The sequence below is a fragment of the Desmodus rotundus genome, chromosome X, assembly GCF_022682495.2.
Source record: "Desmodus rotundus isolate HL8 chromosome X, HLdesRot8A.1, whole genome shotgun sequence".
Classification (NCBI taxonomy): domain Eukaryota; kingdom Metazoa; phylum Chordata; class Mammalia; order Chiroptera; family Phyllostomidae; genus Desmodus; species Desmodus rotundus.
In genome coordinates, this window is record NC_071400.1 from 95,344,945 (window position 1) to 95,368,667 (window position 23,723).

A 23,723-nucleotide genomic window follows, 5' to 3' on the forward strand; every position below is an offset into this window, starting at 1 on the left:
AAGAAAAAACTAATTTTTCCCTCGCTATTGACTTCAAACCAGCTCTGTGGTCTCCCTCCCCTGCACAACGGCTCCTCCAGGGCTGGCGCTTGAGGCCTGAGCAAACACCACAGCTTCTCCAATTACTGTCAGGTACAAAGAAATCATTTTATTTTGCAGACTGTTACAAAGTCCATCCTGCCCTGGCTGGTGTGGCTCAGTGGGGTGAGTGCTGGCCTGTAAACCAAAAGGTTGCCAGTTTGATTCCTGGTCAGGCACATGCCTGGGTTGTGGGCCAGATCCCCCAGTCGGGAGTGTGCAAGAGGCAACCAATCGATGTATCTCTCGCACATTGATGTTTCTCTCCCTCTCTTTTTCCCTCTCTCTAAAAAGTAAATAAATAACACCTTTTTAAAAAGTCCATTCTAACCTAATATAAAATTTTCAATTATTCATCCAATTCAAAGCTCCGACCTTCCCTTAGTTCAGGTGTGGTTTGTAACTCTGTGGAATAGCAAAGGGAAAGACATATGGATTAGTTTGTTCATTCACCTTATTGTATCCCTTTTCTGCTTATTCCACTGTTTTCTGATCTCTCCTGGGTGAGGACAGGAGGAGGAAGGAGTGATTTTTAAAAAGGCCTTATTCGATTAGTGTTGTAGGCTGGATGGTGGTCCCCCCTCCCAAAAGATATGTACACGTCCTAACCCTCAGAACCTGTGAATGTGACCTTGTTTTGGAAAAAAAAAAAAGGGGGGGGTCTTTGAAGATGTAATTAAGTTAAAGATCTCAAGATGAGATCATCCTTTATTATCCAATCCAATGACCCTAAGTCCAATGACAAATGTCCTTATAAGAGACAGAAAAGGAAGAAACACAGAGGACAGAAGAGAAGGCCAAGTGAAGACAAAGATGAGCATTGGAGTTAGGCAGCCACAAACCAAGGAACTCCTGGAGCCACCAGAACTGGAAGAAGCAACGAGGGACTTCCTCCTAGAGCTTTTGGGGGCACAGTGGTCCTGCTAACCCCTTGAAGTTGGACTTCTGGCTCCAGAACTGTGAAAGAATGAATTTCCATTCTTTAAAGCTACCCAGTTATGACAACCACAGGAAACGAATATGGTTAATGATGTTGTTACCTAGTATTGGAACTCTGCGTTCTAATGTCCAAAGGTTGCCTCTTTTCTTCTTTGTATAGGTTCACTTTTGGGATTTCTCAGACCCCCCCGCCTCACCAGCTCGGAGCCCTTTCTCACCCATTCTCTGGTGGAGATGATACACTGTATGGTTGACCACTAGCTCCTGCTTTTGGTGGCATGACCTACCCAGCCTTTTCCTGATTGGTCACCTCATCTGCAGACAGGCCGCTTGGGCAGGGTCCTTCAAAAACAACCTAAGCCCAGTTACTTGCCTGATATGTGCTTAGCCCATAGGAAAACCCCCGCCCCACCCCCCAACTAATCCCTGGAAGCAGAGGCTGCTCCCTCTGCAGCCACTCTCCTCACTGTCATACATAGTCTTAGGCAGCCCCAGCGGGCTTCACACCTGTTGAGCTTTTCGGGAGAGTCAAGCACCATTTCTTATGCCCTTTCATGACAGGGGAATCTGTCAATCCCTCTGAGTGGTTCTCTCAAACTCCACTCTACTTTCCTGGAAGGTGGGAGGAAGCTTCCAGAATTCTAACAGGCCTCTTTCACCCTTGCCTTCTCTTTTACATAAGCTGAAGAAGGGAGAGGGGTTGTGGATAGCAGACGTAGTTTGGGCTCTCCACTTAGCCCTGTGTAGATCGTCTAGCATGTCTCTTTAGAATCAGTGGGTACTTACCAGCGTGTTCCCTGTTGGTGTCTTGGGCAAAACTCCAAGTCAGGAAGAGTTCCATTTAGCACCCTGTGTACCTGTAGTAATAATCTTTAGGTCATTTTCATACCTCTTATTCTCCTTTCCAACACCATTAGTCCATTTTGTCATTTCTCTAGAATGTAAGTTATTCTACCATAGATTTGTGGCAACAAATTAGCAGAGAAATGAAGGACCAGCAAGACTGTCTTTTAAATCACTTCTTGGTGCAGATCATAGGATGGAAATTCAGAGGCAATGGAACAATACTTATACTACTTGGTTTCTGGGGAGGCTTCAAAATTCCATTTAATTTGAAAAATATAGCAAAAGTACAGACTTCTGGTCAAGATGGTGGTGTAGGCAGACATGGCTTGCTTCTTCCCACAACCACATCAAAACTACAACTAAAATATAGAACAACCATCACTCAGAATCATCAGAAATCAAGTTGAATGGAAGTCTCATGATTATGGAATTAAAGAAACCACATCAATCCAGACTGGTAGGAGGGGCACAGACATGGAACAGGCTGGTCCCACATCCACATGGGGTGGACAAAAATTCGGGAGGGATATCTTGGGAGTGAGGAGTCCCAGCCCCACACTAGGCCCCCGTACCCAGGGTTCCAGTCCCAGGAAGATAAGTCCCCAAAACTTCTGGCTGCAAAAACCAGTGAGGATTGAGTCAGTGGAAAAAAACTTCTGGAGGCCCAAGCAGTTCCTCTTAAAGAACCCACATGCAGACTCACCTACTCAGACTCACTCCCTCTGAGCTCACTCCCTCTGAGGCACCAGGGTAGCAAGTTGAAAGGCACCCATGCTATACAGGGAGGAACTGAAGTGTCTGGCATCAAGGCAAGCAGAGGCCATTGTCCCTTTTCTGAACCCTCCCCCCACAGAGCCACAGAGCTAGCAGGCTGGTGCCATATCTGAGACTCCATCAACCTGGCTAAGACTGTTTGCCCTGCCCTGGAGAACCCCTGAGACTCTGCCCTACCCAACTTATAGGCCCATCCAACCTGCTTTTGCATATGAATGGCTGGTCTTGGCTTGTGCTTCACAACTTCCTAAATCCTCTCAAATGAGCAACAGCTGGCTTCAGTGAGCCCCAGGGATGGCACCAACAGCGGCCAGCCTAGGTTCACAGCTTGGCTTCACCTGGGAATCTCCAAGCCCAGCACAAGTAGCAGCCATCTGAGATTGCTTTATGACCCAGGAAGGGTGGCCCCAGGCAAAACACTGGTGGGGGGTGACCATGGCCTGCATCACCCAAAATCCCAGATTTTGCACACCCAGTAGACAGCTACAGACCGCGTTGGAGTTCCACCAACCTGCCCCTGCACAGCTGATCCTTCATGGAGGGCAGAGGGTGGTGCACAGTGGTCACAGCCAGTCCTTGCAGCTGACTGCCCTGGGTAAACCCCTCCCATTGACCTGCCAACAGCAATCAAGGCTGAACTACAGGAGGGAGGTTTTCTTAGCCCACATGAAGGGCGCACCTCAAGTACCCAGCTTGGGTGAAGAGGAGGCTGTGCCACTGGACCCTAGAGGACACCTACTACATTAGGCCACACTACCAAGACACAGAGTCAAAGCAGCTCTACCTAATACACAGAAACAAACACAGGGAGGCTGTTAAGACAATGAGACAAAGGAACATGGCCCAAATGAAAGAACAGATCAAAACCCCAGAAAAAGAACTAAACGAAATGGAGATAAGCAATCTATCAGGTGCAGAGTTCAAAACACTGGTTATAAGGATGCTCAAGGAAATTAGTGAGGACCCTGGCAGCATAAGAAAGATCCAGTCAAAAACGAAGGATACACTAATTGAAATAAAGAACAATTTACAGGGAAACAACAGTAGAGTGGATGAAGCTGAGAATCAGATCAATGTTTTGGAACATAAGGAAGCAAAAAACAACCAATGAGAACAAGATGAAAAAAGAATCCAAAAAAAATGAGGATAATATAAGCAGCCTCTGGGACAACTTCAAGCATTCCAACATTCACCTCATAGGGGTGCCAGAAGGAAAAGAGAAAGAGCAAGAAATTGGAAATCTGAAAAAAATAGTGAAAGAAAATTTCCGTGATTTGGTGAAGGAAAGTCCAGGAAGCACAGAGTCCCAATTATGATGGATGCAAAGAGGCCCACTCCAAGGCACATCATAATTAAAATGCCAAAAGTTAAAGATAAAGAGAGAATCATAAAAGCAGCAAGAGAAAACAGTTAGTTACCTAGAGGGGAGTACCCATAAGACTGTCAACTGATTTCTCAAAGGAAACTTTGTAGGCTAGAAGGGATTGGCAAGAAATATTTAAAGTCATTAAAAGGGGGGGGCCTACAGCCAAGATTGCTCTACCCAGCAGACCTAACATTTAGAATTGAAGGGCAGATAAAGAGCCTCCCAGACAAGAAAAAACTAAAGAAGTTCATAATCAACATTATTATATGAAATGCTAAAGGGACTTATTTAAGACAAAGAAGAAGATCAAAACTATGAACAATAAAATGGCATTAAATACATTATCTATCAACAGTTGAATCTAAAAAACAAACTAAGCAAACAAGGACAGAGACAGAATCATGGATACAGAGAGTGTTTTGATGGTTGCCAGATGAGAGGGGTGTGGGGGAATGGGTGAAGAGTGGAGGGGATTAAGAAGTACATATAGATAGTCACAGAATAGCCATGGGGATGTAAAGTACAGCATAGGAAATGGAGAAGCCAAAGAACTTATACAAATGACCCATGGACATGAACGATGGTGGGGGATTGCCTGAGGGAGGGTGGGTGCTGGGTGAAGGGGGACAAGGGGGGAAATCAGGACAACTGTAATAGCATAATCAATAAAATATAATTAAAAAAAAAGAAAAAGTACAAAAAGAAACGGGACGAGAGGATGGCAACTCTGTTCAAAGACCACCCTGCTCAGTTGCCGTTGGTACGGCTGTTAAGACATCTGAGCTGAAGCCCATCACTGGAATTTCTCTTGGTCAGAGTGGCTTGTTACTTATTTAAGAAAAAGAAGATGAAAACTATGGACAATAAAATGGCCATAAATACATATCTATCAACAAATGAATCTAAAAAAACAAACTTGAGGAGGAGGACAGTCTGCCAGCGATCCTGATGTGTGGGCTGCTCCATAAAAGCCTCGCTTCACTTTGGGACTCAGGTTTTTCTTTTAAAGGGAGGTCATTTTGTAACAGCGGTTCATCAGAGTAGCGAAACAGAAGCACCAAACTAAAAAATCACTGGTCTGTGCTGCTTCCGCGTCTTTTGTTCCTGCATCATGTGGCTTCAAGGCTCATTCTCACGGGCTGACTCTACACACCACCCACAGCCCTCCTTTCGTGCTATAACCAGGGTGTGCTGTCAGCAGGGACCATTCATCAAAATGACAATATAAAGGATAACCATGTTCATTCCAGGTCTTCTACGTCTTCAGAGGGACACACATTTGGCTGGAGTGCACCGTTCTGATTTACGGTGCCTGAGAGAAGCATTTTACATTTTGGCCTCTTTCCCCCTCCCTTCCCGTAACAACCTAACACATTGTTCTTGCTGCATCATTTGGCTCGTGTAATAGTTGTTATTAGGTGTTCTTCATTTCAGTTGCTGAAGAGAATGAAAGCATCAAGTCCTTTGTCATGACAAGAGTAAAACATTTAGATGGGTATGTTGACTGGAACAATTACACGTAGTTAATCCCGGCCACTACGTGATAGGGCCCACATGGCAGACTTTGGTGGGTTTGGGCCAGCAGCTTTCAGCCCACTTTCTGAACAGCTCATTAGGCACCCCGACCTGCCCTAGCTAGGGGACAGCCACATAGCCCAGCCTGGTCTGATTGCACACCCCTCCCCAGAAGGGGAATTTTGAGCGGAGTAATGTGGAGACAAACACGGTGACAGATCTTTTTGGAAATGGTGGCATCCAGATGGGCAGTGGCTTTTTTTCTTACCTCTGTTTGTAGCCCTGCAGCCCATCCCAAGGCTGGGGCGCTGGTCTTTTCACCTGCCCGAACACTTCTGCTTCTTTACTGCAACTTCCCGTTGACATAAGTTAGCTGAGATCTGTTTGTGTTGCCTGCTACTGGTGAACGCTAACTGGCACAGCCCCCATCTTAATGTAGCTGTGAGATTTGAGGGTCATCAGAAGAGAGTTCCTGATTTTACCATGGTGCTGAAATTGCCTTCTTACCCATTCATTCGTATGAAGGCATCGGAAGTTGGTATTATAAAACAGAAAATGTTAGCTAGTCAGTGTTACAATTACAGCTGTTTATTCCCAACACTTGAGTTATAAGGGTAGCATCCCTTCACTTGTTGTAGGACCAATAAGTGTTGACAGGAAAGAATGAAACTTCTGCAAGATTGGATTCTCCAAGATCTCAGGGATTACCGAATTGAAAGAAGCGTGAGTTCGTTCACAGGACACCGGGGAAGTGAGAAATGGAGCAAAGTGGGGAGCAGTAGACGCCGAGGACAGTCCTTTCAGTTGTTTGCCTGGTGGCAGCCACACACGTATGCACACAGGCTGCCACAAGGGGGCACTGATGGGACTCTGAGCAAGGGTCTGAAAAATGAATGGTGCAAGTGGAAAGTGTCTCACATTCAGCAGGAGAGCAGTGTGACCACAGCTTGGTCTCATGGGGAAAACGATTTTTAAAAGGCCAGTGACAGGGAGGAGGTGATGGTAACTGGAACAGAGGAGGTCAAAGAACTGTGAGGCCAGGATACTGGATGGGGTCATGTGCACAGACGTCATCTACACAGGTTGATCAATGACATGGCTAGGAAGGACAGAGGGCTGTAGAGCTCCTTAATGGCACCTCCAAAGAACAATGGCTTTTTACATGGGACTTGAAAAATAAGAGATTGTAAACAAGAGTAGGGCACGAAAGATGCCGCCTTCAAATGCACACCCTGACGTGTATTGCAGTGTGAGAGGATGAGTGGCAGTCATTTGATAAGGCTGCAGGGGTAGAGGAGGCTCTGGAGAGAGCTCAGTTCAGCAAAGGTTGAAAGATGGGGGAAGACATCATTAGTATGCATTAAGATGAAGCAGAATTTGTTTACCAGACCATGGAGTATGTGTGATGGGGGAGGGACAGAAATAGTGGGAGTTAGTGTCCAGAAGAGGAAGCCCATGAGAGTGTGGGGATGAGTGAGTGGGAAAGGATGGATGGAGGACCTGGGGGCTTTGCACACTGGATGCTTTCCAGGCTCAGCAGATACGGGAGTTGTGGCTGAATTGGCTGACCTTAGGTTTCCACAAAGAAGGCAAAGTATGATTCTGTGCTGGTGCAGGCTAGAGCTCCATGACACTACAGGCTGTTGATTGGGGTTTAAAACAATCTGTTGGTATTTAAGTGTCTAAGAACTTAGTCCCCAAGACTATATGCTCTTGTGGTGGAAATGGCAGAAGCAGCCCTCAAGAATCAGAAAGTGGTCGCCTGAGTCTGGATTGTGCTTTGTTTGAAATCCTAGGTGGGCCAAGAAAGGATTTATGTTTCTTTCACTTCATACAATGTCGAGCAGTGGCCAGTCTGGGACTGAGGCAGAGATGCCAGAATGTCATCAGTGACCCAGACTTCCTCCAGTTATGCAGTCCTTCATAGAGCGTGGCCCTTGCCCTTGTGGTCACAAGGTAACTTATAGAGTGCCTGCCTTCACAAGCACATCGAAGGCAGGAAGAAGGAGGAAGAGATATGGCAAAACTGGGCCACCAGCAAAGACCATCTTTATTGATCTTTCCTGGAAGCCCCACCGATGCTTCAGTGGCCTCCTCCAACCGAAACAGATTTTGAGAAATGTGGTCTTTTAGTTGAATACATTTCCCCCTAACCCCCAAATATATTTATATGTGGATATATTAGTAAGGAAAAGGGTGAGAATGGATATTGGGTAGGTAACAAGAAGTCTCTGCTACAGTTATAGAGAAACAGGAAATACTATTATTCAGTTCAGCTTAGCTCAGCTTCATACATTCATTTTCTATCCAGACAGGAAGTCTTCTTCAGATTCTACCACAGTTTTCAAAACCACATGTATCAGTTAGGTTTTGCTGTGTAACAAGCCACCCCAAATTTTAATGTTTTAAAATAACCATTTTATTATCTCTTACAATTCTGTGGGCTGATTTGATGGAGCTGGACAGGTCTTCAACTGATCTCACTAGAAACACTGTTTGGGGGGTTTCTATAACTACTAGTTATCCAACAGATACAGCTATAGTCCTGTGTAGAAGTGATTACTTCACACTAAAGAAAAACAATGTTTCCTCACCCCCCAAGAGTTTCAGTATAAAAAAACCTTAAGAGTGAGACTACAAATTTGAAAGATTAATAAGTGGACCACCTTCTCTCTTTCCTTCCTCCTATGGCCCAATGCCTTCGCTGCTTTAGGGGACAGCAAGCAAACATCTAGAGAACCTTTTATTTGGAGCAATTTGAGACTCAGAATCTTAAAGCAGAATATCCTTTCATCCTCAGAGAATTCACTCAGGGTTCATTACCACACAAAGCGCTTCTTGAATTTGGAAGAAAAGAAACAGAAAAGAAGGTATCCATCTTTCTTTAGAGTCCTGCTACTTGCTAAATTTAGTTTTAGGCTCACTGAGGCCTTGAATTCAACAACGTATGCTAATTTGCACTGCAGTTATGAGGCCTAATAAAGTAGTCATGTGTTCCCATAATAGATAGTAATTTTAAGAATTTTTAAGAATATAAAGTATTTCCATAGAGAAAGAATAAAAACCATGTTTTCCAGCAAAGCAAATAACCATGCACATAACTAAACACAAAGTCAAACAACCACATTCTCTTACTTAGAAGAAACTTAAACCAGGAGACAAGGCGATTATTTGGATATTATTATTACAAAGAATTTAAATATACAAGTTTGGCTACAAAAGATCTGGTTACGCCATTTAGGTAAAAGTCTATCTGTGATGTCATAGTTTCTAAGATGTGCCATAAAAGGCACACAGTTAAACATTTCTCTGTTTTGTTTTTTTTGTGACTTTATGTTGTATAGAGAGGTTCATTAACACATGTAGACATATCAGATGCACTGGGGGTTGGGGAAGCTGAACTGACACTTTCACATGTTATCGACTCAGAAATGAATTTAAAGCAAATATGGATGCATCTCTACAAGAAAGGCACCTTACAACAATGTTTGTGTTGGTACAGTGCTATTTTTCGGCTTGTATTTTTTAAATGGAGGGCATCTGTGATGTAATATCAAAAAGCAGACACACGCCATTAAAAGTCAGATATAAAGATATAACAGACAACAGCAGCATTCAAGCACCCACGGGTAGAGGGCCGTCAGGACACGAGCCGGACACCAGCACGACACCGTCTACTGCAATCTCTCCGGTTTTGCCCTTGCCACGTTCTGCTTCAAAAATGATCTAATAATGGAGAGAGGATGAAAAATTACTTCAAAATATTCAAAAACAACGATACAATCAAACTAGCTACTAGCTGTTAAAGAGGACTAACCTCATGTGTCCCTATTGCACAGAACAGGCTTTGACATTGAATCGTGGTAACATACTCTATTTTTCCACACAACAGCTATGCACACTGAGCGAGTTCTGTTCAGAGAAAACTGGAACACCTAAAAGAACCTGGAAACCCTGTAAAGCTGAGGAGGGTAAAGTTTAAGAAGAAATTTTTGAATTCCCACTTCAAAAAAACCCCCAAAATAAAAGAATTTGGTTTTCTTAAAAAAAAACTGCCTAAAAGAAATTTAGTATTCCCTGCAAACATCTAATGTAAAACTATATAGTAAAAAGGGGATTAGTTTGATATATTTAGATTTTGGTAGTTTATAATAACATAGTTATGTTTCTTAAACTGTTGATTCACGTATTCAGAAATTATCTGCCATGTCATTGTTTTCATGTGTTGACAAATGTATGATAGGCTGTAATCACTTTTATCTAAGACATTTATTAATAATCAAGGCAGAAAAAAATAATCAAGGGAGAAGCAAACTTCTTTATTTAGAAATTTCTGCTGTATAAAGAACAGAAGGTGAATACTAAAGAAACCTTATCTTCAAATTGGACACAAAATGACAGGGGCGACTCATTCAATAAAATTAAAGATATACAGTAACTATTTTCTATTCACTCATTCACCTAAAAATATTTTCAAAGAAATATTATTAAAATAAATTTTTGCTGAATGATGTGCGTAAGTTTCTTCAATTTTGTTATGTTTTAAAAAATAGTTCATGTTACTTTTATAATTAGAAAAAGATACCAAAATATTTTGAATTCAATAACTATAAAATTAATAACAGCTACAACTTATGAAGCACCTATGAAACACCATTTATTGTAAGGAGAAGCAATAGAAAGGATAATATGCCTACTGTGCTCTTTAATTCTTAATTCTCCCTTAATTCTGCTTACAGATACACAGATTAGAAGACAGCGAAATTATTCTGATTCAAACATGATGAAGGTTACTCTGAATCAAACAATTTAGAAAGAAAAGAATATTCAATTTGGAACGTGTTACTCTTCTCTAAAATTGCACATGTAATTCCCTCAAAACACGTTCTGTGTTTGTACTGTGGATATAAATAGATTCAAATATGTATTCATGTGAGAAGTAAAACGCAAAATGTGGAAGCATTGATGTTACTGTGGAATGATTATGAATCTTTCATTTTTTTCAATAAGGTGATTTCCCTTTGTCTTTTCTAAACTTTTTAAAAACTAAATTTCAACTTGCAGCAAATTGGCCTTGTAAAGAAAGGTCCTTCACGGATCACGCTCACAACGATACCATCCTACAACTATTCACCATCCCCAACGGCACCTCTGGCCCGCTTCACAAATAGTCACGGGATAGTTCTCAAGGGTAAAGTGATTTTAGGCTCGCTGTCATCACTGTCCTAACCTCCCAGGATCTCCAAAGACAGAAGGGGGAAGCTCAGAGGGGCAAATGAGGCATAGGGACACTGTGACTGCCCACTGCCTGGGCTGCCCTCTGTTGCCCCCAAGCTACTGGACTCATTTTCTTGAGAACTGCTGCAGACAAGTTATCACCAAGCAGCAAGTGATAGCTCAACTGGGAATAGGAATTTCTTCCTCTCCTAGTCTCTCAGGAAGGAACTGCTTTCAGGAAGATGTCCTTCTGAGTATTTCTCAAAAGTAGTAAGTCAGCCCTGGCTGGTGTGGGTCAGTGGATTGAGGGCCAGCCTGTGAACCAAAGGGTTGCCAGTTCAATTCTCAGTCAGGGCACATGCCTGGATTGCGGGCCAGGTCCCCAGTAGGGGGCGCATGAGAGGCAACCACACACTGATGTTTCTTTCCCTCTCTTTCTCCCTCCCTTCCCCTCTCTCTAAAAATAAATAAAACATTTTTTTTAAAAAAGTAGTGAGCCAAAAAGCAGACCTCTAGGTGTGTTAACGAGGGTGGGCAGGTCTAGACTTTGGGATATGGTAGCCTCCCCATCACTGAAATCCTTGACTGACCCTCCAGGATAACTAAAAATAAATGTCAAGATAATTAATTGCCATCCTAATTTGTGGTGGTATTTAACTGCATTTTTCCTTATCCTGGTACAAAAATATTAAGCAGGCTTGTTATGTTGTCTTTTAGAAATGGCATTTGGGACATAACAATTGAAAGCAGAGTTTTCTACAACACAATTCCTTCCACAAGCTCAACCTCCTTGAGTAGACACTGCCCATAGAAAGTGGAGCGGCCTTGGGTTCCTGGGAGATCAGCTCAAAGTCCTTGGAATATCCTACTTCCTCAGACCATCTTTGGCCATGCTGGGCAATTGATGTGATTCACGGTGGGGCCTTGAGTCCCACAGGTATCAGCCTGACCTCTGGAGAAGCTGGAGACTGAGTAAGTAAGGTCAGCCACAGGGTCAGTCATGTGGGCAGGCCAACCCGCAACAAAACCCACAGCACCAAGGCATGGGTGAGTGTCCCTGGTGGGCAGTACTTTGTGCACCCTGTCACGCATCATTGCTGAGACAATTAAGAGCGAGCTCTCTCTATGACTCCCCTGGTAGTCATAGGGTAGAGGACGACTACAAGCCTTGTGCCCAGTCTGTCCCGGACTCTGCCCTCAGTCCAGATTCCTCCTCTGCGACAAACTGTAATCATGAATGTAACGGTTTTTCCGAGTCTTTGAGTCCTTCTGTGGCGTCACAGAATGTGAGGGTGGTTATGGGGCCTCCAGACAACAGCCACTTAAAATATGACCTTCTCGTTTTCATTTGTTGTGGTAAGTGCTGGGCATAGAACGGGTGAGCAAGATGTTCTTTTACACACTCAGGAATTTATAGCCTGGTTCGAAAGGACGCTGGTGAAAAGAGCTCAACACAAACAGACCGTCCCCCACAGTGTGATGTTTGTGCACGTGACAAGTGTTATCATTAGCTGTGCCGATACATCGCCTTGCCTAGTTTGTTCCAGGATATAAGCTCTTTAAGTCTAGGGGAAAAGCCTTACTTGCCTTTGCAGCCCCAGTGCCCAGGTACTTCAGGAAGTGTTTTGTTCCTTAGATCATTGAAAATAATGTCAATGTCTAGTGGAATACTCTTTTTCCACTTACACGTTTGGTAGTGTCAGTCCCTTGATGTAACTGAATTTTCCCGGTCTTCCACCTTTCATCCTCACTCTTGGTCTCCTCCCATGCCAGAGGACTGTTCCTGCTTTTCACAAACACTCGAAGTTTCCCTACTTTGTCTCCTGCCAGCCAGTAATGAAAGAGCAAACAGAAGTTGCTTTGGGGCTGCAGGTCCGGGAGGAGGAGTTTCAATCGGCCGATGTCCTTTTCACGGCCTGCCAGGGCTGGCACTGCCATATAGTAGCCGACAGCTTTAAGAAAAGAAAGATGCACAGTTAACGAGGCCATTGTAAAGGGTTTGGCTACAGTGTATATAATAGCTATAAAGAAAGGATGGTAGTTTCCTATAGGGAAAGCTGCAGTTCTTTTCATTTCAAACATAGGAACAAAATGTTCATGCTAACATAGACTTCGGGGAATCGTGGACTTGAAATCCTTTTTTTGTGTAGAAAAGGCAACTGAGGGTCAGAGAAACTGAGGAACATGTCCACATTCACAAAGCTTGGCAATAGCAGATATGGGGTAAGAATCTAATTAAACGATCCCTCAGCACTGTAGGTAATTTGCAATTGATGGAGAACTTGTGCTCCAGAACTTGGCTTTTTGAACTTCAGAATGCATTTCCCCACTGAATCAATGATATGTATGGTAGCCAGCTCTTTAGGTGGGTCCATAGTATGGTATGTAATCCACAACATACCTGAATTTATACCAACGGTTTCACGGAGCTCAACCACCATCTGTAACATATCATTTCAACTTTGGATTTAAGATGACAGGAACACATCCTCTATTCCTAAGGGTCCACTTTTAATCAGTGATAGTAGATGTTTGTTTATCTCCCATCTCCTGATTGTGGCTTTGATGAACTTGGGCAAAAACTCTCATTGAGTGGGGTCTGAAGAAGCAGGTAAGAAAGACAGATTCCTGTAGAAGCTTGAAAGAAGACACTGGGGTGGGGCAATTCCCGGAGACACTTAAGGACCCAGGCTGACATGGCCTTAGTTTTCACCGGACTCAGAGACTGTCTGCCCTCCTCAGCCAGCTAATAAGTTGTCGGATTCAGCAAATAAAAATACAGGATGCCCAGTGGAGTTTGAATTTCAGATCAACAACATGCCTGAAACAGTATTTGTTGCTTATCTGAAATGTATGCATGCTATGCTTTAGCTGGTACCTCTACCAGCTACATTGTCTCTTCCGTGACCCACTGCGGCAGGTTTCTCTTTCTTTCCCAGCTAAAACCCATTTCAATCCATCTTTGAGATTTTATCTTTTTAATGATATTGATTTATCCCATGGTTCCTTTTTTCTATTTAACTCTGTAGGCAAAGACAAGGCCACCTACAGATGGAGGTGCAGAAGGGGCGGAAGTATAATTTGGGTGATGCAAACTCCAGGGTCTTTTGTGAATCACGTGTTTGTAAATAGGGTATTTTCCACTGGTGCAAATCCCAACATAAGACATTGCTGACTGTGTGAGCGTGGAAATCCTGGAATAACCTAGCAGGGGTGTCCAACCTTTTGGCGTCTCTGGGCCACACTGGAGAAGAGTCATCTTGGGCCACACACTAAATACATTGCGACACATCATCACAAAAAATCTCATCATGTTTTAAGTAAATTTACGATTTTGTGTTGGGCGGCATGCATAACCACCCTGAGCCATGTGAGGCCTGCAGGCCACAGGTTGGATGCCCCTGACTATGGACTCCTGGTGTGAAACAGCTGTGGCGGACATAAATTTGGAGATTCCGTGATGTTAGAAAGGAGGAACTCAGGTTAGTTATGACAAGATGGCTTCTCCAAATATGGATTGTCTGGACTGGTTAAACTTGCCCTGTGCCTGCCCTGATTCTTTAGCGGTGGTCCCACTCACGCAACTTGCTGCATGGGGTGCATGCCCGCCACCATAATTCCAAATTCTAAAAGGAATTTTTGTTAGGACATATCCAGGTTTCCTGATTGCATGTGAGGGCTTGAAAGAAAAAACCTCAGGAAGGAATTAGTCTAAAGGAAGGGCCTAGAAGACGAATGTATTAGTGGAGGAGTGAGCCTGTATATCCCCCAGAAAGCAATTTGTGTGGTAAGAAACTGGAGTCCGTGAAAGTATAACAATTGTCTCTAATTATAGTATAACCCTTAGGAGACAGGGATTCAGTGTATTCTCCGAATGGGATCTGCCAGCCAGACGATCTGCCCAAAAGGAAAGCTAGGGCCCCCCAAGAGTGTTTAGGTAGGCCGTGGAACGTAGGCAGGTCAGCGCTGAGGCCGAGAAATGTCCAAGGTTAGGTGGAAAGAAAGAAATCCTTGAGGAACAGAAGGGAAAGTTCAGTCCAGGAGTTCAGACCAGGTGGCTGATTTGATGCTCATTACGGTTTTGATGTTCTGTGAGGTACTCTCCTAAAATCCCAGCTCTAGGTAGAGGTCCTACTTCCTTTCAAGATTTGTTCCTCACCATCCCAAACAAAGAAACAAACAAACTACAGAGCACCACAGGTGGTTAACTGGGGGAAAGGAACACCTTCTTCCTACCTTTTCGGCAATACTCTTAAATCTCATACAAATGCCAACGTCTCTCTCAGCAGCGGGAGAGTGAAGGCGGAAGGTTTGCTGGCGCATCCTTTGTGGGGGTAGGTGGTTGAAAGAGGCATTGAGGAGGAGAATATAATGTGCTGAACCAAGTTAGCCACTCATCTGGGGAGACTTGGGAAGGGCTAACAGTTTCCAAACCCAACAAACAACCCTGACCTAAAGGTAATGGGTGTAACAACCCTCCCATCACTGGACAGCTTTCTTCATCTGAGCCATATCGTAGAACATGAACTAGTGAAATCTAAATACCATTATCTTCATCCGCAGGACTCCAGTCAAAATCATCTTCTACGTCCTGTTTCCAGTCACAGACCCCATGGTCGAAGCTGCAGTCAACGGAGATGTTTAAATCTGCTAAGGGAAAGGGTGCATTTCGTGACCATTAAGAACATTAGAAACATGTCTAACATGTGGAGCTTTGGAAGGCAATGCCGTGTTTTCAGTTGCTGTAGAGAGTTCAGCAAAGTTACTCCATGCTGTTGCTGCCTTGGCCTCCATTTTGTTTGGCCAAGCAGCCTGTGGGGGCTTTAAGCCGATACTAGCCCTTATGCAAGTGCATGCCCTGGCAGGGGTGTCCAACCTTTTGGCGTCTCTGAGCCACACCGGAAGAAGAAGAGTTGTCTTGGGCCACACATTCAATGCATTGTAACACATAATCACAGAAAGTCTCATAATGTTTTAAGTAAATTTACGATTTTCTGTGGGGCCCACAGACCACAGGTTGGACACCCCTGCAGAGAGCCTGCAGTGTCACAAGTAAATGTAAGTTCCTGATGTGACTTCTCCAATAGCCCTAGTGAGAAACAGTCTCCCCTGCCTCCCAGGGCCGTCCCCTCAGGCAAGACCCCTGTGGAGCTCACCAAATCTCTCATCTTGTTGGTTTTAATCAACCAATCCTGCCCCAGCTTGGGAACCCCAAAGCGCTGCACGCATGGACCCTAATAAAGGAATGTGCCCCAGGTCCTGCCTCTTTCTCTGTAAGCACCCACCTTAACCTCCCCATGTGGCCTTGTACTTCCTCCAGGACCTACCAGTGGTAACTTCTCTATCTCAGTTTCTTTTGTGATCTTTTGCTGAACCCTGGGGCTCTAACTTAACAAGTGTTAACTTAACAAAAATCATAACAACAGGCCAGCACACACACACTGCCGTTTCCCTCACTCTTCTTTCTTCTAAGCCCCTATTTCTCCCTATTCCAATGAAGATATTTTATTTCCAGCCCCGGTGTTAAAACTAAAAGATGCCAGGCACTACTTGCTTCCAGTCTTCAATATTCTTTAGAGAGTGCTATTAATAGTTTGAGAAGTTAAAGGTTACCAGCCCACAAAGGGTGCAACATAAATTTTTCACTTGGTTCATAACTATGGTGGCATGTTTGTCCCCAAATCCCTCCCTTCCTCAACATGCTGGAGACCAGGAATATAAACTGGGACAATGGAATAGTAGAAAGCCAACTACCCCTTAAAGAGAGAAAAGTCAAGGCTTTGCTTCCTTGAGCGCAATAGTTCACTTGTCTAGCACTTTACGGTTTGCAAAGTGCTTTCAAATATATTCTCGGACTTAATCCCTATCACCCGTGAAACAGAGGCTGTTGGTGTTGCACCAATATCTGTCACAGGTGCACGCCTTTCTACTGCAAACACCCACACACCCATCTGCATGGAGATACTCTGGCCGGACCATGCTATTTCTCCAGGAGAATCCTCAGCCAGTGATGGGCAGGAATTCCTGAATAGATACTTCCATTTCTTTGTCTTTGGGCAGGACCACTAAGTGCTGGAATTGGACACAGACCTTAAATCAGGCTGAACTCCAGGTTCTCTCCAGTCTTGCAGAAGGTCCAATTAGGACGGAGGGCCAGTTGCCTTGGTGGTACCCTTCCCCACTTTCATGCAAGGCCAGGAGCACCAGGAAATTAACACCATCCTGGGAACAGCCTTCAATCAATGTCAGATAGGAGTTGTATAAATACCGCAGCTCCCTTGCCCCTCCAGTAGGACAATTCTGAGCTGCATGTCCTACCCTGGCTCCCAGACTTTCCCAACAGGATTGAGCTCTAGTTACCCAGAGGAAACTTGCTTGAGAATGTACCCTGTGTTGCCTCCTGGTCTTCCCCGTCTCAATCCTCCCCTCCAAACCAGTTTCCTGGGCTCACCTCCCACTTAAACCACTGCACACAAATTCTTGTCTCAGGGTCTGTTTTTGAGGGGCCTAGCCTAACACAGTCCCTTAGAGAGGAGTGCTGCTCTTGTTCCAACCTCATGCATGAAAGCAGTGAGGCATCACAGGTCTACGTGACTTGCTCAAGGTCAACAGCAAGTGGAAGACTTGGGGTGCCCACTCGAGTCTTTTAGTTGAGACTGAGTCCTCTGGGACACCTTACTCAAGAACTCAGAAATCACAGGGTCACATGCTCATATGGAAAACTGGAAACTTCCTGTATTTCATTAAGAATCATGTAAGAAAAGGTAAAATATGAAACCCTATAGGTTTGGGGATGCAAAGAGGACTCAAAAACTTTATTCATGTCACTTAGCAAGTATAAAGTACAGCTGGGGCAGAAGTTCTGACACCTGGAGAATGTAGCTTACTCCCTGAGCTATGAAACATTTTCTTTATAACCAAGAATATGGGTGATAAGATGTTTGATGCAGATAATTTTTTTAAAAAGGAACTCTTACTGCCCTGGCTGGTGTGGGCCTGTGAACCAAAGGGTCACCGGTTCAATTCTCATCCAGGGCACATGCCTGGGTTGCAGGCCAGGTCCCCAGTAGGGGGCAGTCAAGAGGCAACCACACATTGATGTTCATCTCCCTCTCTTTCTCCCTCCTTTCCCCTCTCTCTAAAAATAAATAAAAAATAAAATTTAAAAAACATAAAAAGGAACACTTAGGAGAAATATGGAGGAAAACAAGATGACTGTAGGAGCTGAGTCACGGATCATTAGTTTTGGGGTTTTAGTAGAACCTTCTCAGATGAACTGGGAGGACTGAACTAGAGAAGTACTTTCTTCATGGTGGAAACTGCCTTATAAACCAAAGGGAAACAGTGGAGAATGTACTCATGGGGCCAATGCAAAAGGGAATCAAATTACACAAGTTTAGGACATGTACAGTGGTAAGCAAAAGTTTGAAAAGGAAACAGAAGATCAAGGAATTCACATTTACGCTGAGTAAAAAGGTAAATATACAAGTAGGCTTCTCCGTGATGTCTTTGTAGAGCTGCCATATATAATTTGTCGTGGGTTGTAGAAGTGCTAAATAAACTCAGAGGATTAGGGATCATGCCTCAGAAATTCCAGATTATGAGGCTTTCATAGGTTGATCCAAAAATGGTCCGATTTTGACCCCTGCCTATATTCACACTCTTTGCAATATGACGCCTTCCCAGCTTTTAAGTCTGGGCTGGCCTTGTGACTTGCCTTGGCTGATAGAATATGGTGGAAGTGAGGTTGGGCCAGTTCTGGGCCTAGACCTCAAAAGGCCTGAGTGCCTTTGATCCCTTTCTTGTTCGTGAGAACAAGCTTGGTTAGCCTGTTGGAGGATGAGAGACCACATGGAACAGAGCCGAGACAGCCCAGTTGTCTGACCTGAGGCCCCAGGCATCTGAGGGAGCACAGCTCAAATCAGCAAAGTCACTGAGCAGGCCCACAGTTGACTGCAGACACGTGGGCGAGCCCCACCCAGGCCAGCTCAGATGAGCAGAACTGCCCAGCCAGTCCACAGACTCATAAGCAAAAGTATGTATTGCTGGAGGCCGCCGAGGGTTTGTGGTTGTTTGTTATGCAGCACTGTTGTGGCAATTGGTAACTGACTGGCGCAGGCACTTTGGGTCAGATGTTAGTAGATGGTGATTTTCTGATTGTGGGCCCTCAGGTGTCAGAGTTGAAGCAAATGAGTCATTTTCTCCCACCTCCATACATGCAATCTGCCTCAGCTCTTCACTCTCAGTGTCCGGTGGGAGTCAGGGAGAGGGGAAGACAGGCTTACTATATTGTAATCATTGGTGTTAATCAGGTAAGGACCTACTATTTTCATACTGGCACTGTGTCATGATGTAACGATTTTTCCCTTGGGTGTTTAGGAATGAAGCAGTGACTCATCAACAATCATCTCATCCTATGAAGAAACGAAAATGGCATGGGACTGCGTGAGAGAGCATGTACTTGGAAAAAGGGTTATTTACCTTTGTGTTCCAGTCTGGATGGTATTGCTTTTCTTTGGAGCAGAACCAGTCCCAATTCACCTGCTTCATTCACCCTAGGGGCTAATGGAGAAGACGTGATCAGTTAGGAACAACCCGAAAACCCCACATGCTTAGAAGGTATGATTGAATGACTGAACAAGGAGGGTTTTATCACATATTCTGCTGACAGCGCGTGTCAGAGCGCTGTACCTTAACATTTGCAAGGCACTCACTTGGGTCCAGTTTCCTCAGCCAACACATCTTCTTCCAAAGGTTCCCCCACTTGACCTAAGCATCTACACTAGTAACATGTCCCTTCTCACCAGCCTTTGGACATCCGCTTTTGTGTGACTTTTACTCTCTATTAGGGCAGATGATATGTCATCGGCACACTAGTTCTTGGATGGGTGGGCCAGTGTCTACTTCTCACGTGGTTAAGTCCAACAGCCATGGAGCCAAGAACAGACACGGTACTACAGAAGAAGCAAGAGCTGCCCAGAGAGAATGAAATGGAAAGTGTCAGGGTGGGGGATTCAGAGTGGGTTAGAACCCATCCAGGAGGGGCCAGGACTGATGGTGGGTCCTGCGGTTATCCAGTTCATGGAGAAAACTTCAGGTTAAGCTCTATTATAGAATTTCCTTCCATATGATGGTCTACCTTGGCTTTTAAAATCATAACCACATGATGGTGAAATTCTCCTTTCATTGAGCGGGCGTACAAAAGGTACGTTCAAGAAGGAAAAATGGAGAGTTTGGCAGATCCACCTGGTGAGGCTCTCTCTGGTTTGGGGGCTGCACCACCTGGAGATCTGGGCAGCCAGCCAGACAACTGTGCCTGCGGGAGAAGCAGGCTGACTTTGCTGGGAGTGCAAAGAGAGGGTCTGTGTCAGAGGAACCAGCACCCCAGGTAAGGGGCAAGGACCTATGCTCTTTGTTTCCTATAGGAGCAAATTTGATTTCTTATCTGTGGAAGATGTTCGTTCGCAGACTTTATAGAGAACCCTGCTTCTTAAGACTTCAAGTTGAATCCATTTTACTTAAGGAGTGAAACTGTCTTTTCTTCTTGAATTTCCCAGGGAAACCACAGTTCATTTTTCATAAAATGTACACAATAACAAAAGTGATACTCACAAAACACATCTCCTCGAAGGCTTTGCTCCTGCTCCACGTGGTTCTTCAGGGCTGCCTCATCTCTCGTCTCTTCCCCCAGCCCCTGCTTCTTTCTCTCCTCAGTCTCCTTGTTGCCTCCATTCAGGTTCCCATCTCTGGAAACACTGTCTTCAGAGTCGAAGGGCCACAAGTTACCCTTAGGGGCGGGAGTCCCAGCAGGTTCTGTGATGACATTTTTTATTTTTACCTTCTTTTTCATGCTGTTTTTGTGAGCAAGCAACTTCTTGATTCTGTCTTTGATGGTGCCGGGTGCTCTGAGGACTTCCTTCCTGGACTTCTCAGGGATCACTAAAACAAACAACAGCAGGTCAGAAGTTCTACTGTGGCCGATAATTAGATAACTCCCCCCAAAACAGAGCATCTAAAAAGTGTTAAAGTGCAGGAAATGAATGCTTCCAGAATCAACTGGCATGAGGCTCTACCATTCGACATGTTCAGAACTGTATTTGCAACAGTTTTGAGCAGTTCCAATGTTATGATAGTATCTTAATCCCCTTTCCTTAGAGGACATGCTTTTGTTTTGCTTCAGAGACCACGGTGATCAAGTACCTGCTCCCACCAAGTTGGGGTACGGGTTCTAAGGTGAGGGATTTTCCCGGGGCCCTCTAATATTTCCACTTTCACACAGGTGATCTCCAAAGCTGGTGCTGTCTAGGTAGCCCTATAGGTTTGTCCAAATTAGCCGTTCAAAGATTACAGCCATAGCATCAGGCTGGCCCATATAATCGTCAATAATGGGCCACTTGTGACCTACAAAAATGGTGATTTATGTTTCAGTGTGCACATATTGAATTTTTCTTCCCTGTTCTTTCTCCACTTTGAATTTCTTAATCGCAATCCACTATTACCTAAAGTGAAATAGTTGTATTTATTGAATATTTATAAAGAGGCTTCTACATTTACTGTTTTACATTCATTTCCCATTTCTCAGCACTAAATTAAATTACTTTAAATATGCACCTCTAGGTTGATCAAGGGCCCTTGGGGGGAAATGTTAGTGTAGAAGAACTCAAGGGGTAGAAAAAAGGTCATTTAGCCCAACACCCTTTTTTATATGCGAGGCCACCAGGCCTCAAGGTCACTTGCCCAAGGTCACTCAGATACCCAGGGGCAGAGCTAGGATTTCAGGGTGAAGCAAATGAATGACTCTATTTTCCAGTTATGTTTCCATGACAGGTTTATTCCTGCTTTAGGGTTAAAGGTTACTTTGCTCTAGACTGGTTCAAATTCCTTGAGATCTAAAGATGCATGCCCCCTTCCCAGGGATCTACTCATGGTAATTAAGAATACCCAACTGGTAGGGAGAAAAGTAACTTAAAAAAATTAATAACACTGATCTTTAAAATCAAATATGTTGTCATTTTATAAAATATCTAGGCATGTGCTACTCTAAAACTAAGCAAGGGGGGGTCTAATAACTCCTCAGCCAATTTATTCAATTCTGCTACTTGGCTATAGTTTAGAGGGAAATGAAATAAGGGTGTAGACATCAATTTCAGCCCGTGAAAGAATACTATAAAAGAAACTGGAAATAACATTTTTCTTGGCAATGTTTTAATCGCTTCTCTTGCTCAGTTCCTTCTCCACCATTTGGCTAATTCAATCTGTACCAAAGTGGTAGAAAAATAAACAAGGAGACATACACAATATCCACAATATTTTGGCCAATAAAAAGGAAAAAACAGATGCTTTGAATAATATACATGCTCTTAATTAAAACATTGCTTTTACTTTGAAATCAATCTAAGGCTGTTATAACAAGAGCTACATTTCCCTTTTCAATGAAATGTCCTGACTATTTATCAAAGTGACAACAGCCTGTAGTTATAGGTTCGAATCCAAGTACTACTAATACAAGTAACACATCATTACTCATTTTTCTGACCTCCAGATGGCCTGTTTCAGCTTCTTTGCCCGAGGTCACATGTTGAGTTTTGATTGTAATGTGCTCATCAGATATAAACCTTCCCCTGAAGGCCCCACTGTGTAATTCTGTGCACGGTTCCCTGAATCTTTTCCCAGGCCCCTGCATGAAAAATGGACAGGAAACACCCATTCCCTGGAGATTTCCTTTATGCAATCAGTAACGCAGAACTAAGGAGCTTTAATAAATAATGCGGAGAGGGTTTCAACCCACATCAAGCAAACTTAAACATATGCTTTCAGTTTCTGCTTTGAAGTTTTGATTTTTCCTACTGAAAAAAAAATCAAGCCATACAACCTTTGTGGTATCAACAATTTCACTCCTTTAGTATGTGGAGAGAGAACTGGGGCAAGGACAAAAAACCATGTACAGGCATGGCCATGAATGGATGGGTTTAGCTTTATCTGGGCATTGCTGTTTCAAATTTGACATAACTGATTTTTTTTTTCTCTTTAAAATGTCTTCATTATTGCATCATCTTCTTGAGAATATAAAAATGTGGCAGGAAGTTGCAGTAGAGGGGTCTTTGACATGTTGGAGGATCTCAGACATAAAAATAGGGAACTCCAGAGGTTTCAGATTCACGAGGCAGTCTTCTGTAGATGAAGCTGGCAATTTCCTCTGGGGGAGATTTGAGATTTCTCTAAATATTCACTTTGTCCTAAACGTCTACCTACCTGAAAATCGTAACTTTACTTAGAAAAGATCACTATGATGAAGAACATCTTTCCAGGGAGGAATATGACTTTGACCTTCATTCACCTGTGTTTAGTTCACCGGGTGATTTCTTATCAACTGCCAGGAGCAACGCTCTTCTCCTCCGAGCTTCAGACACAGCCCTGGGAGGAGAGGCTTCATCGTGGATGAGGAGTGTACCACACTCTGAGATCCAGGAAACAGGAAGGGGTAAGGACGGCAGAAAAGCCAGCCATGAGAGAGTGTCGGGGCGGGGCCCATGCGCGGTCTCCGCGCCAGAGGAGCAGCCATGGGTCATGGACACACCCACCCCGTGTTAAGCACATAGCCCTGGAGTGTAGGTTCCTGGGCCTGACTCTCAGCTCCCACATCTTCTAGTCATGTACCCTCCAACCAACACTTATCACCTCTTTGCCTCTGTCTCCCCATTTATAAAGTTGGGTTAAGAACCTGGTTTTAGGGAGGCTGAAATGAGCAAATACATGTCAGTTACCAAGATTAGTGCCTGACGTATATTTGACCTGTGTTTGCTATTATTTTTAGAATGAATCACCAGAATGTTGAAAATTATCGACCGAGTTAAAAAAACAAATTTCCAGGCCATACCTCCAAACTTCCCATGCTTATGTTGTAATTGAAAGGAAAAAACTGTAATGGCCTGGTTGGAGCAATATGTGTGGCCTTCAATACTCTCTATATGAACTGAATTAAATCAGA

At 43.9% G+C, this 23,723-nt stretch overlaps 1 protein-coding gene across 2 annotated transcripts in view; it reads right to left on the reverse strand.

The window, feature by feature from the left end:
- Nucleotides 1–7,967: 7,967 nt before the first annotated feature.
- EGFL6 (EGF like domain multiple 6) overlaps nucleotides 7,968–23,723 on the reverse strand; it is a 50,242-nt gene continuing 34,486 nt past the window's right edge. Inside the window, exons 8-12 of one of the 2 annotated variants that reach the window (XM_071220306.1) lie at nucleotides 20,348–20,674; nucleotides 19,217–19,297; nucleotides 15,281–15,382; nucleotides 12,422–12,687; nucleotides 7,968–9,244 (exon numbers count right to left, since the gene is read on the reverse strand). In XM_071220306.1, coding sequence (XP_071076407.1) covers nucleotides 9,134–9,244; nucleotides 12,422–12,687; nucleotides 15,281–15,382; nucleotides 19,217–19,297; nucleotides 20,348–20,674 — 887 coding nt within the window. In that variant the 3' untranslated portion in view covers nucleotides 7,968–9,133. Of the gene's footprint in view, nucleotides 9,245–12,421; nucleotides 12,688–15,280; nucleotides 15,386–19,216; nucleotides 19,298–20,347; nucleotides 20,675–23,723 lie in introns of both variants that reach the window. The other variant, XM_045203191.2, reaches the window with a different exon arrangement.